General features: G+C 32.9%; 5 protein-coding genes across 10 annotated transcripts in view; 2 read left to right on the top strand and 3 right to left on the bottom strand.

The window, feature by feature from the left end:
• Positions 1–11: 11 nt before the first annotated feature.
• O-fut1 (O-fucosyltransferase 1) lies at positions 12–2,654 on the bottom strand. Of its 2 annotated transcripts, none has more exons than XM_011064477.2 (7): positions 2,498–2,654; positions 2,057–2,211; positions 1,868–1,983; positions 1,288–1,411; positions 829–1,202; positions 488–724; positions 12–430 (listed from the first exon to the last, which is right to left on the bottom strand). In XM_011064477.2, exons 2-7 carry the CDS (start codon positions 2,163–2,165, stop codon positions 245–247), a joined length of 1,146 nt encoding a protein of 381 aa, XP_011062779.1. In that variant the 5' UTR covers positions 2,166–2,211; positions 2,498–2,654; the 3' UTR covers positions 12–244. The 2 variants fall into 2 exon arrangements, with proteins under 2 accessions (XP_011062779.1, XP_011062778.1); XM_011064476.2 differs by having other exon boundaries at positions 2,057–2,388; positions 2,498–2,603.
• A 349-nt stretch (positions 2,655–3,003) lies between these two features.
• On the bottom strand, positions 3,004–5,597 carry LOC105151032 (Phosphotyrosyl phosphatase activator). The gene is made up of 9 exons (XM_011064478.2): positions 5,446–5,597; positions 5,098–5,353; positions 4,793–4,878; positions 4,182–4,385; positions 3,872–4,089; positions 3,667–3,791; positions 3,461–3,561; positions 3,257–3,364; positions 3,004–3,194 (listed from the first exon to the last, which is right to left on the bottom strand). The coding sequence occupies exons 2-9, from the start codon at positions 5,138–5,140 to the stop codon at positions 3,039–3,041; spliced, it is 1,041 nt and encodes a 346-aa protein (XP_011062780.1). The 5' UTR covers positions 5,141–5,353; positions 5,446–5,597; the 3' UTR covers positions 3,004–3,038.
• Positions 5,598–6,160: 563 nt separating this feature from the next.
• Marcal1 (SWI/SNF-related matrix-associated actin-dependent regulator of chromatin subfamily A-like protein 1) lies at positions 6,161–9,774 on the top strand. 3 transcript variants are annotated; one of them, XM_087409746.1, is made up of 13 exons: positions 6,162–6,341; positions 6,444–6,531; positions 6,610–6,975; positions 7,043–7,158; positions 7,224–7,333; positions 7,415–7,549; positions 7,621–7,798; positions 7,877–8,040; positions 8,120–8,284; positions 8,363–8,518; positions 8,599–8,706; positions 9,067–9,241; positions 9,325–9,774. In XM_087409746.1, exons 2-13 carry the CDS (start codon positions 6,528–6,530, stop codon positions 9,688–9,690), a joined length of 2,043 nt encoding a protein of 680 aa, XP_087265872.1. In that variant the 5' UTR covers positions 6,162–6,341; positions 6,444–6,527; the 3' UTR covers positions 9,691–9,774. The 3 variants fall into 3 exon arrangements, with proteins under 3 accessions (XP_087265873.1, XP_087265872.1, XP_011062781.1); XM_011064479.2 differs by having other exon boundaries at positions 6,162–6,531; XM_087409747.1 differs by lacking the exon at positions 8,599–8,706 and having other exon boundaries at positions 6,161–6,531.
• A 99-nt stretch (positions 9,775–9,873) lies between these two features.
• Miga (mitoguardin) overlaps positions 9,874–15,509 on the top strand; it is a 36,869-nt gene continuing 31,233 nt past the window's right edge. For all 3 annotated transcript variants that reach the window (XM_087409751.1, XM_087409750.1, XM_087409749.1), the window contains exons 1-3: positions 9,874–10,177; positions 10,361–10,511; positions 10,651–10,794. In XM_087409751.1, coding sequence (XP_087265877.1) covers positions 10,079–10,177; positions 10,361–10,511; positions 10,651–10,794 — 394 coding nt within the window. In that variant the 5' untranslated portion in view covers positions 9,874–10,078. The remainder of the gene's footprint in view (positions 10,178–10,360; positions 10,512–10,650; positions 10,795–15,509) is intronic.
• uzip (beta-pore-forming protein unzipped) overlaps positions 11,266–15,509 on the bottom strand; it is a 28,277-nt gene continuing 24,033 nt past the window's right edge. The window contains exons 4-5 of the mRNA XM_011064480.2: positions 14,904–15,238; positions 11,266–13,911 (exon numbers count right to left, since the gene is read on the bottom strand). Of these exons, the coding sequence (XP_011062782.1) occupies positions 13,362–13,911; positions 14,904–15,238 (885 nt within the window). The 3' untranslated portion in view covers positions 11,266–13,361. The remainder of the gene's footprint in view (positions 13,912–14,903; positions 15,239–15,509) is intronic.

The raw sequence follows: 15,509 nt of genomic DNA, 5'->3' as shown, positions 1-15,509 counted from the left end.
CGTTAAACGAATTTGCTTCGGCATAAACTTTTTTTATTGCGAAATATATGCTGAAGATTGAAAACATTTTATATAATATGACTTGGGCTACTCTGTAGATGCCACAATTGTATTTTATCATAATAAACATATGTATAATGTTAATCTCATGAAAATACTTAATACAATAATATATAAATATAAAAATTATCAAAAAACTGATGATTGCGCACATTTGGCAAGTATCATGTTACAAAATATAATATCACAGTTCTGTTCTTGTTTTGGGAGGGTAACCCCAGAAGAACGTAGGATATCCCCTGACCTCTCTTTCTCTGGCCACAAAAGCGGTGAAAGAAGAAATGCAATTTCCTATGAAATAGTTGGATCTTCCGAGAATTGCCAGATCCAAATGCGAGGATGTCGGTAGTTCTTGTCGGAACACAGATATCTATGCAGAAATGATAACATTAGCATTAATTGACACGATAGTAATAAACGAACTTACCTTCATACGCGACAAAGCTTCTCCGAGTCTGTCCAACATGTAATCATTGTCAGACGCTACAAACACAGATTTGATATCTTTGCCGTTGCGAATAACACGCTTCAGCTGAGTTATTATTACATCAAACGATGGTAAGCACATCGAGAGAGTTGCTTTGCCACGTTCGTTTTGATAACCGAGACATTGAGGAGCAGCAAAAAGATCTGGCGCAGATGGTATATGTTCGCAGGCGCGTTCCTGAAAAGCGAATATAATAAATAGGAAATCGGTATTCCCTCTAGGATATTAATAGTATATTCTCTGTATAAAAATATAAATACCAAATACCAAATGCCACATACCCAATCAATCCCATTTCGCAAATGTATGCCAACAAACGCGCCTCTTGGCAATGTTTTCTTTATAAACGCCTTCGCTTTATTCAAGATATCGTTATTCCAATTGAGACATTTCTGCAGAGGCTTGTTCACAGGTTGGACCGGGAAACTGGCGGGTGCACCCGTGAATGCTAATACCGGCCAAGTTTCAGCTGGATAATACTGATTCCACTGCTGTTTCGTCTGGGTATAATATACGTCATGATAATGGAGTGGTTTGTAAAATTCTGATTTAACGAAATCTATATTATATGTGTCCCAGAAGGGACCAAATGGATTCCCTTGTTTGGCATTGCAAGATGTTCCGTTGCTACCTACACGAGCTTCATAACAGAAAGCTGGAAAAGAATGAAGAATTCATGTTTCTTTCAAAAGAATTATAACATTAAAATATCTTGCTTCCTCAAAAGAATTAGAACTTACATGTTCTTTTTTCAGATGGCCATATCTTCGGCGCAATATCCTTCATAAAATCTTCCATTAATATTGCTTTGTGGCAACTTTGTACTTGAGAAACATTAAAATAAGTATTGAATGGTACTTGTACCTAGAATAAAATTAGATATTAGATACTGTTATAAAATTTACGAATAATGCTACGCATTACCCTAGTAAAAATTTTTCTCAGACTTTTTCATATAATTTTTCAGAATTTCTATATAATTTTATAACTTTCTCATATTTTTTATACGAATTGGAACGCCAACTCTAATTTACAAAATTTTCTCAGAATTATTCATATATATTAATTATAAAATATCATAAGATTTCTAAGATTTTTTGTAAGAATAATTTCTGATAAAATGTTACAAAATTTAAAAAATTAAAAAATATTTTTTTTTAATTATGGAATGAGAAATCTCAGAATATTTTAGAAATCACATGGATGAAATTCTGAGAGAAGATATAAACTTTCCAAATATTTCTGAATATTTCTGAAAAATGTTCCAATTCGTATAAAAATTATAAGAAAAATTTTCGCCAGGATAAGCCTTGTGCTTACAGATCTTGTCTCTCCAGTGCGATATTCAACCCATGGCGGTAATACTAGCGTACGGTTCAAAGCCTGGGCGAATCCGAGGACTCCTAGAAAATGATCTGCCTGGTTACCAAAGCGGCCTGGAATAAGGATCAAAGATTATTATTGACATGTTTGATGATATCATAGATGTGATAAAAATCAAGATCTTACCCATGCAGGGACAGTAAACAATATAGCCATTTGCGTCAATCTCAATATCCTGGCAAAGTGTGGTGTAAAAGTTTGTCAAAAATAATATAAAAATTGATATCCTAATCATGGCAAATTATGTGTAGCTTTCACGAATTTCTCCAATATTTATCACTCTGTAACAATAGTTACATTAATATCTTTGTAAATTCGGATAATTTTTGAAGTTACTTCCACCGGTTGGTAGGATTTTTATGTCTTCAACCAGTTCAACTTTTCTTTAGATAGATAGGCAGGATATAGGACCAACTGGACTTTTTGATCTGTTTTCAACTTATAATACTGTGATCCACCTTAATGGATCGGAAATCCATTTTGAAAAAAGAAAAAAAAAGAAAAACTTCTTCTTAAAATTATATAACGCTTACTTTATAAGTTCTTGTAATATGTTTGTACACAAACCTTTCCGTATAAGATGTTCGAGGTTATATAAGTATACAATGGGTAGCAACACTTTTCCGGTTTCCATAGAGACGAACTTCGGTCAGAACGTACTTCGTACGTCAAAATATTAAGTATTTCATAAGCTAAGAATATTAGCAGGATTTTATAAAAATCAATAATGATTTTATAAAAATAAAATCAATATTTATAATGAAATAAGACACGTCGTTTTTCATAAGACTTCAGATTTCTGTGAGATGTAAATCTATTATTTTTATTCAAAAAATCAACGATTACAGAATCAAAAATAATGTATAATTTTGCATATAATATGTCATCTAAACATATTTGCATTATGTTATTTATTTTTTTACATTTCTCAACAATACAGATACTGTTTTATAATAAATATAATATAAATTTCTAACAAGCTAGAAAAATGCATCTAAAATGAAAATATAAAATGAAAGGAGTGAAAAGGGTAAAATAATATTTTATAATAAATACTTGGAAATGTAAAGTAGTTCAAGAGTAACAATATTTATTACGAATGCAATTTTCATTGTGGCACCGCTGGTGGCGGTGGCTCATTATCATTAACAGTTCTTTTGTAATTTGGAGTAACGGTTGGTTTAGAGCATTTCGGGACCATTGGTGTCAATGGTAGCAGAGAACCAAAGAAAACGTGTTGGATAACAGGAAACTTCGCCAATACCTAGCAAATAGATACGATAGAGACAGCAATTCTTTTTTCTAACTTCCATCGACTATAATTACCTCAGCTTGATACATTTTTATAAGACCACTGTTCACTTTCGACCATGAGGACACTGCACTAACATTCCATAACTGATTTGAGTGCTCGGCAAAAGGTCCTATTTTCACCTAATAAAACACAATTGTTATCAAAATGTTCTTATTTTTAAGTAAATCACACTAAAAAAAAATCTAATAAATCTTTATATGAATATCTTTATGTACCTTTGAGATAAATTCAATGCAGCCAAGAAACATGTATTTTTTGCTGTAAGATTCCACAATAGCTTGATCTACAAAATGACGTGGTTCTATCCGAGAATGTCCTAAAATATTAAATTATATAATTTTAGAAGCAGAAGAAACTTCTAAATCACTGTATTATATTATCGCTAAAGAATATATTGAAAAATATATACAAAAATTAATACCAATGAGCTGAGCACTTCCCCATATGAAGGGGACAAATTGATAATCATCCAAGCTCCAAACACCGTGACTACCTGCTGGCTCCATACGGTATGTCAGCTGAAGTCTACGCACCAATTCCAGATACCTAAGCAGAGAAAAACGCGATTTAAATAATTTGGGAAGATAATAAGAGATCATGTAATATATTAAATTAAATTAATGTACCTATTAAACACTTTTATTACAACAGCAATCTTATCATTTTCTTCAAATGCACCTATCTTGAACATACAGCAGAGGAACATAAGGAAAGCCATTTCGTGACCTGTTCCATAGTCGATACGAGTTGGATTCCCAAAACTTTCATATAAATACTGCACTATCTCTGGGATCGCACGATATAGATCTTCTGGTAAAACTTGCTTCAATTCCTCTGTACCATTCTGTAATAAGAGTAATCATAAATTAAATATCTTATAATTTTTCAATAACTTAAGAGTAATATACATTCTTAAATACAATGCTAATAACATACCTGCTGTAATCTCTCATGCCACGTGCGAAACGACTTGTTGCCAAATCGCTGTGGTTGTTCGGTAGGTGGAATTTCTGTTATCCATTCATCAAATCTATTCAACATGTGTACAATATTGTTTATTACGGGTGACTGTGGACATTGTGCGTCCAAAGCAGTCCCTTGAACAGCACTGTTTAATGTCAAAATAAATCCTAGATATTCCTATAAATAATATTTTATAAAAATACATTTAAATAATATTATCTTTTATTTATATAAATATATACTAAACATATATGACAGTAAAAGCATAAAATTTATAATAGTTAATATATAAGTACATTTACTGAAGTATATATTTTTGTTGTAACAAATAATTTGTAATATATTATGATTGTGTTGTAGCAAATGTATACATTATTTAGTAAATTAATAATTTATTAGAAATATTAGGCATTTATATATTTAATTGATGCTTTTGTTTAAAAATTTTATAAAAATACATATATTGACTAATAAATGTACAATAATTTTATGTTTTTACTGTGACATGTATAGAATATATTTTCATATAATCACATACTAATTAAAATAAAGTTCCAATGAAAAATAAACTAAAAAATTCTTACATAGTAAGCTTCTGATCTTTGCCAAAGCGCTAGATCGTCTGGTGTCTTAACACACTTTTTTGGCACGATAAATTCATGGTGCATGGCTGAAATAATATATTAAGATGCATTTTACAAAAATCAATCAATTTTATCAATATATATATATATATATTAGGTGTTGGAATTAATTCGTAGCGTTTTTTAATGAAAGAATGTTATTTATTTCACATGAGCATTAAAAAATACATTAATGAAAGTACTTCCCATCACTTGTAAAACGCTACGAATTAATTCCAACACCTAATATATATAGCAATACATACATGATACTACATTTTCCTTCAAAGGAAATTTTGGTGTTGACATGATGAACGCTTGAGAATGTAGCTACAATATTAATGAGCTCCGTTAAGGCAATACAATGGTATTTTTTAACAGTGACAGCATTTCGCTTAGGCGCAGCGATTAGACATAATTAAATGGCACCGTCATCCATTGTCAAAATTTTGTACCTCGTATATAGCAAACGATAAGCTATGAGGTTGCTAAACTCAACAACTATCAATAATGAAACCTAACCTAATAATAAAGTAACAAATTTAATTTATAACCTCCTAATAAGAGCATTTCAAATGAAAATATTTTTCACTTGCACGCAAATTGTTCTATACCTCATATATGATATAAGTGAACGAAAGGTAGATGGAAACAATAACTAATGATGCCCATGACCTTGCAACGAAATCAGTTGTCAACTTTTTACTACGCAACGCGTTGGCTATGTTAAAGGAAGTTTCCATTGGAATCGAAAGCTTAAAACAATAAAACCTTATGAAGTTTCTTTTAATAAAATATAATACATGTCATTAATACAATATGCTCAATAATATACTAATTGGAATAAAAAATATTATTTTTAATAAGAGAAAAGAGAGAGAGAGAGAGAGAGAGAGAGAGAGAGAGAGAGAGAGATTTAATTTCATTCGTAGTATACTAGATTTTTCAATCTTGCGTTTAAATTTCCTGCTTTTTCAGGCCAATATTAAGGCCATTCTACATTGTCGTATCGTAGCGTCGAAAGCGTCGTAAGCATTATGTGACTTTATCCCGGATCTATAATAGATTTTTAAGCTTTAAGCAATAAGGAATGGACGAATCACAATTATTCTTCTCGCATTCGACTGTAGTTGGTCAATTCTTATGGCTTAAAGCTTAAAACATCTATTGTAGATCCGGTTAAAATTGAAGCATCGGATTGGCTGAAGCAACGAGCTTGCGACTACGACGTCTACGATACGACAATGTAGAATGACCTTAATATTGACTTCACACCAATCACACCCATCTAACTAGGGAAATTTTTAGGGAACTGTTTTAGGGAAAACAACTAAGCTACTCAATGCACATGTGAGTCACATGATGTGACTAGTGAAAAAGATGATGTACGATTGTACGAAAGAACTATATACATATATTTTTGTTTATAGTGATAGTGAAACATGATAATTGATATTTTTAATAAATTTATCGTTTACTTTTTATTTAACAACATTTAGAATTTATAAGAGTAATGCGTTTTTGTACCATTAATAAGCATGGCTGGAATATAATTTATATTTGTAATAACGCAATATTGGTGTAGGATTATTTATTACATTATCCTTTGTAGGAAATAAATTAGAACATTATTAGTTTAAGATATTGCAATAATATATATTTGTTGTAACCGTTGAAGTACGCCAAAGGAAGTAAAATGAGTAAAGTTTTTTTTGTAAAGTATTTTATCTTCAGAAAGCAATATTTTATAGTAAATTAAAAAATGATTTCTTTTGTAGATAAAATGTGTACTCCCGAAGAAATCGAGAAAAAGCGTTTATTAGCATTGCAGAGGAGGCAGCAATCTCAATTAAAAGCACAAAGTACACCCATAAGTAATCAAACTCGTCAACAGTCAAAATTAAATGACAATGAAAATATTGCACGACAAAATAAAACAAACTTAAATGACAATGAAAATATTATACGACAAAACAAAACAAATAATCGTTTCAATCCTATAGAACTCAAAAAATTTTTCAATCCAATGGTATCTGTAACAGGAAAATGTTACATGATCAGTAATGATAGATTTGCCATAGAATTATCAGCATTTATACCTGAAATTATTGATACATTTAGAACAGTTCCAAGCAGAATATATGGTAACTATAAGTTGCTTGACTTGATATGTACAATATTTCTAATTTTTATTAATATTTAATTTTACAGATTTAAAATCCAGAATATGGAATTTTCACCTCGATGATTATAATAATTTATTAAAAACATTGTATTCTAAACATTGTGATTTATCTCTAACAAGGATACCAGAGGCTGTCCTTCGGGTAATTGGAAATAAAGTAAAAACACATTAAGAAGCTACAAATAATCGCATATATTTCTATTTTAGATATTCAAAAAAAACTTAAAGTCAGACACTCAATTACCAGAATATGATTTATCAAAAATTGATGAAAAGTTAACAAAATCTTTAATGCCATTTCAACGAGAGGGCATTTGGTAAATCTATTTTTATATGCAATTACTGTGTGTATTTTATACATATATTTTTATTAATATATTTTGTATAATTTATTCCAGCTATGGTATATCGAAGAATGGTCGTTGTATGATTGCAGATGATATGGGTTTAGGAAAAACTATACAAGCGTTAGGCATTGCACATTATTATAAAGAAAGTTGGCCACTTTTTATTGTAACTCCTTCGTCAGTGAGGTAAGTGTTCTGTTGTAATTGATATAAATTGTAATTGATGAAAGTATTAATATTAGAGATGCTTTATATAGATATCAGTGGTCTGCAGCAATCTGTAAATTCTTACCATCCGTACCTGTACATTACATTCATCAATTTGAGCATGCAAAAGATCGCATTGAAGATGACAAAATCACTATAACATCATATGATTTGTTAGTGCGAGCCGAAAATACTTTTGCGAAACATATTTATGGATTTGTTATTTTGGTATATAAATATATACATTATTTTTTAATAAATCAAATATGAACGTTGTTATTGCTATTGTATTTTATGAAATTGTAGGACGAATCTCACTTTTTGAAGAGCAATAAGACTGCGCGATTTCAAGCTGCTAGTCGAATATGTACTCATGCACGTCATATTGTACTGCTCACAGGCACTCCGGCTCTGTCGAGACCAATCGAATTGTATACACAGATTAGCCTTGCTATTCCACATTTTATGAGGTAATTAGAAAGACTAGATATTTTGATACTTATTTTAGTTATATAAATAGGCATATATTTTATAAGTATTATTTTGCAGCTATGAGGATTATGGTATACGTTATTGCGCAGGACAGAGATCTGCGTATGGTTGGGATTTCTTAGGCTCCTCAAATTCACAAGAGTTACAAGTGCTGCTGAAGTTGAATTGCATGATTCGAAGGCTGAAAGCTGACGTTTTAAATCAGATGCCATCTAAGATAAGGTTTTAAAAGAAAATATTTTTATGATGTGTCAGCAATTTGATTAGAAGTCTAAGCATATTTTTATTTGTGCGTTTTAGGGAAGTGATTATTTTAGATTCAGGTTTGGTAAAAACTGACAAGCAAATGAGGGAGATGTCGCAACAATTGCAAACAAATATTTCGGCTTTGGAAAGGCATAATGCTCTAATACAATATTATTCTCAGTCTAGCCATGCGAGAGTGAAGGCAGTACGGTGGGTAAATAGTATACTTATATTTTTTAAAAAAAGTAAATAATTTCTATTTTAATTAATTTAACATTGGTACATTACAGCAATTACGTTACAAACCTATTTAAAAATAAGAAAAAATGTATTTTGTATGGTCATCACCAAATTATTTTGGATGCTATTTGCGAAGCTGCTGAATCTGTAGACATAGTGTAAGTTTTTATTAATAGGATGCAGATGTGAGAATCATTTGATCAATTTAATTTAATGAATGATTAATTCTCATGTTAATTCTTTTTATAATTATGTTCCTGATGAATTTTATCATTGAATTTTTAATATTAAAATTATATTGAAAAGGATTCAAAGCAGAATTAAAACATATATATATGTTTATCTTTTTTAATAAAATATATATGTTTTTACACTAACAATTTGTATTAGCTCTGAAAGACTTCTTTTAATTTTTAATTATTTCATACATTAGAGTCTGATGAAATTGAGTAGTTATCTGTTTAAGTTTTTATAATTATCGCCAGTACGTCATATATTGCAATTATGACAATTTCCAGATATATAAGAATCGATGGCAAAACTAGTTCAGAACAGAGGCAACTTCTGATCGATAAGTTTCAAGAATGTGATGAATGTTTAGCGGCGGTTCTGTCAATCACCGCTGTGAACACAGGTGTTACATTAACGGCCGCAAATCTCGTGGTCTTCACCGAATTATTTTGGAACCCCGGTGTAATTAATGTTTATCAAAAAAAAAAATCTTAATAGAGTATGTATAAAATTTATCTCACGTTAACGTATGAAATCATTTTCAGATCTTGTCTCAAGCGGAAGACAGAGTGCATAGAATCGGACAAAACAATATTGTCACAATCCAATACTTGATAGCACAAAACACTGCAGATGATTATATATGGCCGTTGCTTAACAAGAAAAAGGACATTCTAAATGCAGTCGGTCTTAAACAGGATCTCTCAATAAATAATATCGACATCGTAGTGCAGAATAGCAAGCAACGAGACTTGACTTCTTTCTTCAGTATTTCTTCGTCCTCTGGATCGCAGTCACAGCATGATATGGAGATTTCTCCAGCAATTCCAGAAGTGTCTCCTTCAAATATTAAAGAGTTACTCGAAGTCGATGATGAATGCTTTGATTCTTGTGATTGGGATAATATGTGAATGGACAATAATTTAGTATTCTCTTGCTATTTTCAAAGACATATTTTTTGTATGAAAAAAAAATAAAAGATTCTATGTGTTTCATCTCGGATTTCTTTTTTTATTTTATTTTTTTATTATTACTCTTTTAGGTGAATTTTACCGAAACTGAATACCAAAGCAAGTCTGTCCTATTTTAAGAATGAAATCAAATAAGTAAATTTTTGGAAACGAAGGAGAGCGATACAATTACGAGAATGTAGTCTGTTTTATCGGGTAAGTTTTATAACCGGCTGCGAATGATTAACCCATGGTAACGTTCAGCAGATGGCAGCTTTCATGCAACGAGGATCAACGAGGATTCGGCAGCACGCGTGAATTTTGGTTAATGTTGTTTATAACAAAGTGAATGACAATGTCTCTTTTCAACGTGCGGCAATTCTTTGGCACGTTGTATCAGCGTTACATGTTCTCATTACCGGCAATACACTTATCTCGTACGCAAAAGGTAAGAGCGAAGTCGGCGACTTCTCAAGGTTAGAGTAAATAGTTTCATTATTTGCACTTGATCATTACATAATAATGCAAAAAAATTATAAGATCAGGCAAACAATTACACGGAGATTTTATTATTAAAATTTAAATTTGGTGTCACGAGTATAAGTCTATTAGTTGTATATGTTTCTTTCAGATTTTTATTATCTGCTTCACTAGCGGTTCAATATTACTAGGAGGACTGGCACAATTTTTGAAGAGACGACGAAGACACCCTATTCCACCTTCTAAAAGGCATTACAGAGATTACAAAACAAGATTAGGAAATATTAAGAATGCTAATTTTGGTAATACTATTGATATGCTGTCACGTTACATAAACCAATTTAATTATGAAGTTAAATGCAATGTAAAATTTGAATACATTTAAATTTATTAATAATTATATAATAAAGCAAAATGTTTTTTGTTACACCAAACATTTAGATGTATTGTCACAAGCATCTTGGGCAAGAAGAAGTGAAGCCAGCACTAGAAGTCATATTAGTGATCGTGCATCACTCATCTCCTCTGTGCCAGGAGGTCCAGACAATAATGAAAAACTTACTCCGCAGCAATATGGTGTTCTTGGTAAGTTTTTCATGAAATTTATCATTAATAATTCAGATATATTTTACATAAAAAAATAACTGAAATGTATAATAATCAATAATACAAAGGCTGCGTTCCACTAACACTCACAATGCTCGTGAAATAATTTCATCCTTTAAGGACAAACGATACTCACAAGTGTTGCGAGCGTTAAGTAGAACGCAGCCCAAGTATTGGGAAATTATATTCGATTTATATTTTAAAATATTTTCGTACACTTCTTGATTTTTTAAATAAAAATTTAGGATCTATATACATATATTCCAAAAATATAGAAATTTCAATAGATTTTGTTGATCATATCACGTATTCTTAGTATCTTTCAATATTGATACATTTCTCATGGAATAATTTTGATTTTTCTAAATCAAAATACAAAGTTTTCTGCGTTCTTGATTGTATAATCTACTTATTGGAGATTCTGAGAAATGTGGATATTGCCAGGAACTCTTTTATATGTACATAGCGTTTATATTTACATGATAATGTACAATACAGCAGCATTATTCACAAATAATACATCTGAGTGTTGAGAATATAGATATTTTTAGAACTATTCTTGGCTTCGCCAAAGTCGAGTTTTTTTTTTTTTAGGATTTATTTACGTCTCTACCGGCATATAGGGTGAATTGTCAAGAAGTTAATTTGTGATCTTAGGTTGTACGAACATATAGCTTCCTTTTTCGAACTCTATACTAAAATCGCGCCGCCCACTCGTTAATTACGTTTCGTCCATTAAGTAGGAATATCAAAGAAATATCATAGATACACAAATTTTATTTGCGTTTGTCTTCTATCGTTGCCTTTCTCTGACTTCCTCGCAAGTCTTTCGATCTCGCAACGAATTATTGCTTTCTCTCGCAATCAACGAATTGTTCAAAATAATGCTTTCTTTTTCCTTTTCGTATTTATGTAAGGTTTTCATTGAATATCACAACAGGCGTGATTAGGCTTACGTTAATAAACGTCGTTAGAGACACTTTTAGCCCGAAATAAACGGTTTCGCGCTAATCCTACGGTATTCATCGATTAATAGTAAAATATAATTGTACTTGTGTGTGACGCTATCGATAGAGAAAATATCTATAAATCATATTATATAAATAAGCCTACTACACAATATTACAACTATCAAGATCATAGAAATACATATTATATACATACATGTGGATACTTCTTCGGTAAAAACGCTGACAACGCAACCTCGTATGAAAAAATGACCGTCGTCTTAGTCTTTCGAGTAAACAAAAAAAATGCTTCCACAAAACATTGAAATCAATAATTTTATACTTCTCACGCGTATCAAAATATTCTATCCTCTTCTTTATTAATAGATTATTTAGATATTTATATTATATATACCAATGCTTCCTCCATCGTTATACGTCTTTTTCAACAGTATTCTAAGAAACCTGCAAGTCCTATCACTTTACGTACTAGCAACAGATGGGTACACAATTGTTTAAAATCGAAAAAAATACACATACTGCATCAACAAATTCAACACGCTCGTGAATAGCATTATCACTTAACGTTATTGTAATATATAATTAAACATTAAGCGATTAGCTCGTACGTTTGTCATTTCGCTGTAATAACTTTAGAATTTAATCGAATTGTATCGTAAAAAAAAACGTACCCATCTACCCCCCTACACTTTATACGATTTTCTCTCTTACTTACTATCCTTATAAATTTTACAATCTTCTAAAATTATACGACAATCTCTCAAAAATATATCGTAGCAGAATTAATTCGCATATCTTGCTCTTTTCCTCCATTGCTTAACTTCTATTTGCCTCCCGACTCGATACATATATACGCTACTATTCGTTCAAAACGTTATTCGCGGCATTTATAGCTCTTTCTCAACTCTCTCTAAAAAAAAAAGAATGTCCTTTAAAGCGATTAGTCTTCTAAAAGGATCTAGAATTACGCTTTTGCGAAGGCATAAGACATACATTATAGCTGGAAAGTCAATTCACAGCAGGATTAGAAAAAGACGGAATGTTACACGGTCGGTTCAACAATATAACGGGTGAACGTTTCGCGGCCAGGTTAATCTACCTGCACATCAGTCGCTGCGATCTCGTTCTTGTACTTAACTCATTGTCGTGAGACTAGCTCCATTGTTCAGTTGCGAAGATACTTTTCTCTCGCTCTCTCTTTTTATTCTAAGCGCATTTGTGTGTATGTGTGTTGTTTGTGTGTATAATAATATAGATATATATTTATATATATTAAATATCGAGTTTTTTTAAAGGCAAGCATGTATCAGCACCGCAATCCAACGGTGCATGTATGTACGAGTGTTGAAATAAAAGGAAGTCGTTTACGCGATAATCGCTACATACGAAATTACAGCAATTTTCTTTCCGCGTATATGTATTTTTTTGTTCTTTTTTTCTGTGTAATTTTTTTTTTCTTTTTAATTCTTTTTTCATTTTTGGGACTGTGTCGTCTACTGGGTTATATTATTATATTACTATTGCGGGAATTAGGAATTAACGTTTAGAGGCGGCGGTGGCGAACATGCAATCGGGTCTTCACGTAATTTTATGGAGGATCAGCAGCAGTAGAAGCGGAATAACGAGCGTCAATAAGCTCGACTGAAACGCAACGGACGTGGCACCGCCATACTGCACCTCGACCTTGAGTAACAGCGGAGTATTGTTATCATTATGCATGCCCGTCGATATGTCCGTTTTCTTCGGTGGTGTGATTAGGTTCTCGTCGTGATCTATGTCCGAGTCGTCCATCTGGTGCCGGTGCGTTGTCCGGCTCGAATCTTGCTTCATTGTTGTCGGCACCATCGTCGTTGTCATCAACGTCGTAGTCGGTGATTCGGTGGTCGTAATAGGCGGTGGCATGGTAGTTGGTACCAAGCTGAAATTGCTTAGGAAGTAGATGGGCCCGAATTCCGGTGTGATGTCGAACAACGTTTCCTCCTGTCGAGTGCCGCTAATCATGCGCGATGTCGTCGTACTGTCCTCGTAATGCGAAATCAAGTTTGCGGAGTATGGTACCTCCATGTCCGTATAGTTTGCCTTCAGAGTCACGTTTACGCCCGTACCAGGTTGCAGGTAGACCAGCACGCTGTAAAAGACACGTGCAAAGAAAACATGTCAAGCTTGTTGACTCAATTTAGAAATCTCTATAATATAAATCGTACGTGTATCTTTTTTTAGCAATAAATAAGGAGTCGTGCGTATTTATAAAAAGTTTCGTACCTATAAAAAAAATTTAATTGGTAATTTAGTTTCGTTATTCAGGTGAAATATAATATATATTTATAATTTATGTAAGGACACGTTTAGGATTACCAAGGAACTCGAGAACTGAACGTGTTAACGTAGCATTGGATTGTACTGCAACTGGAACGCGGGTCCGATGTATAATCGTAATTGTGTTGCGTTGAAGCATCATTTAAGCTGAAAGCACGACGGAGTATTCTAGGGCATACTGAGCGGGAAGGGTGGTACGAAGTTGTCGTGCAAAGTGCACTCCAGGCTCATCTCCGCCGCGCGCGAGCTTCAATGATGCACAGGAAGCGATGAAGTGTCTCGGGGGGCTAACCAGAGAAAATGGGCGAGAGAGAGAGAGAGGGGAGGGGAAGGGAGATAGAGCACAGTTACATTACGAAATAAATTCGATCTCTAATTATATCTAATTATAGAGATGAGATTACGAGCGAATCGCTGCAAATCATACGCTTATTCGACTTATGACTTTAATGTTCTACGTTGCCAATTCGCGTCGATCCTCACGATTATCCACCTTTGATCTGTTCATTCGCCGCAAACGCGATGATAGAAGCTCCACACTTCATCATGTTCGCAATCATTATGCAAGCGTGACTAGGGGAGATAGGTAGGATAGGGTTAATTTAAATTAGCAATTCCATAACGCTTCGTAAAAATAAAATTTAAATGTTAACTTGTCACTTTAACTTCTACATGACTTTGACTCGCTATCTTTTAGAATATAAATGAAACATTTGATCTCTGGATACGCATAAAGAAAAGCTCTATAATTTGCATACCTGCCGTTCAACTTCATTGCTCATGACAGTTTAAAACGATACTTACTTGTAAGCCTCCGTGCGATTCTCATCATCGCGCGTACCCCACGTTATGTTCGGTAAGAACGTGCCGTTAATTAGCGTGATCGTGGTGCTCAGACCGTTCAGGATGGCGTGCCTGCGACCCCAGTAGACCGAGTACTTGTAGCTGTATACACAGGCTTCCGCCAAGTTTGCCGGTTCCGCTCCGCGGTTGACGATCGTCGCCTCGCTGAGTATGCGAGGTACGCGCTTAATATCGCGCCTCTTAGACCAGTTAAGTTTAACGGAGCTGAGCTCATAACGGATCGGCTCGGCCTCCACCAGCAGCTCACCAGACTTCGCAGACTCTTCTTCGCCTTTCTGCGAAAGAAAACCGAATCTCATACGTTCGCCGTCGGCAACTCAATTACTTCGCGAATGAATTATGCTGTCATTAATATGACGCATATCTGCCACGAATTTAATGACTTTTTAACAAAAAAAAAAAAAAAAATTCTTAGAATCAATAAGTTGAATTTAATGCGATATTCCTATTCATCAATCCTTATCGTGTTGGCAACACGCTTTGAACGAGAAGTTTATTTCACGCTTCCAAAGTTTAACTTGGAATCTTGTTTTCTAATACTGACGT

Source organism: Acromyrmex echinatior, chromosome 9 (genome assembly GCF_024713525.1).
Source record: "Acromyrmex echinatior isolate Ae372 chromosome 9, ASM2471352v2, whole genome shotgun sequence".
Taxonomy (NCBI): domain Eukaryota; kingdom Metazoa; phylum Arthropoda; class Insecta; order Hymenoptera; family Formicidae; genus Acromyrmex; species Acromyrmex echinatior.
This window is presented reverse-complemented; position numbering and strand designations above follow the sequence as displayed.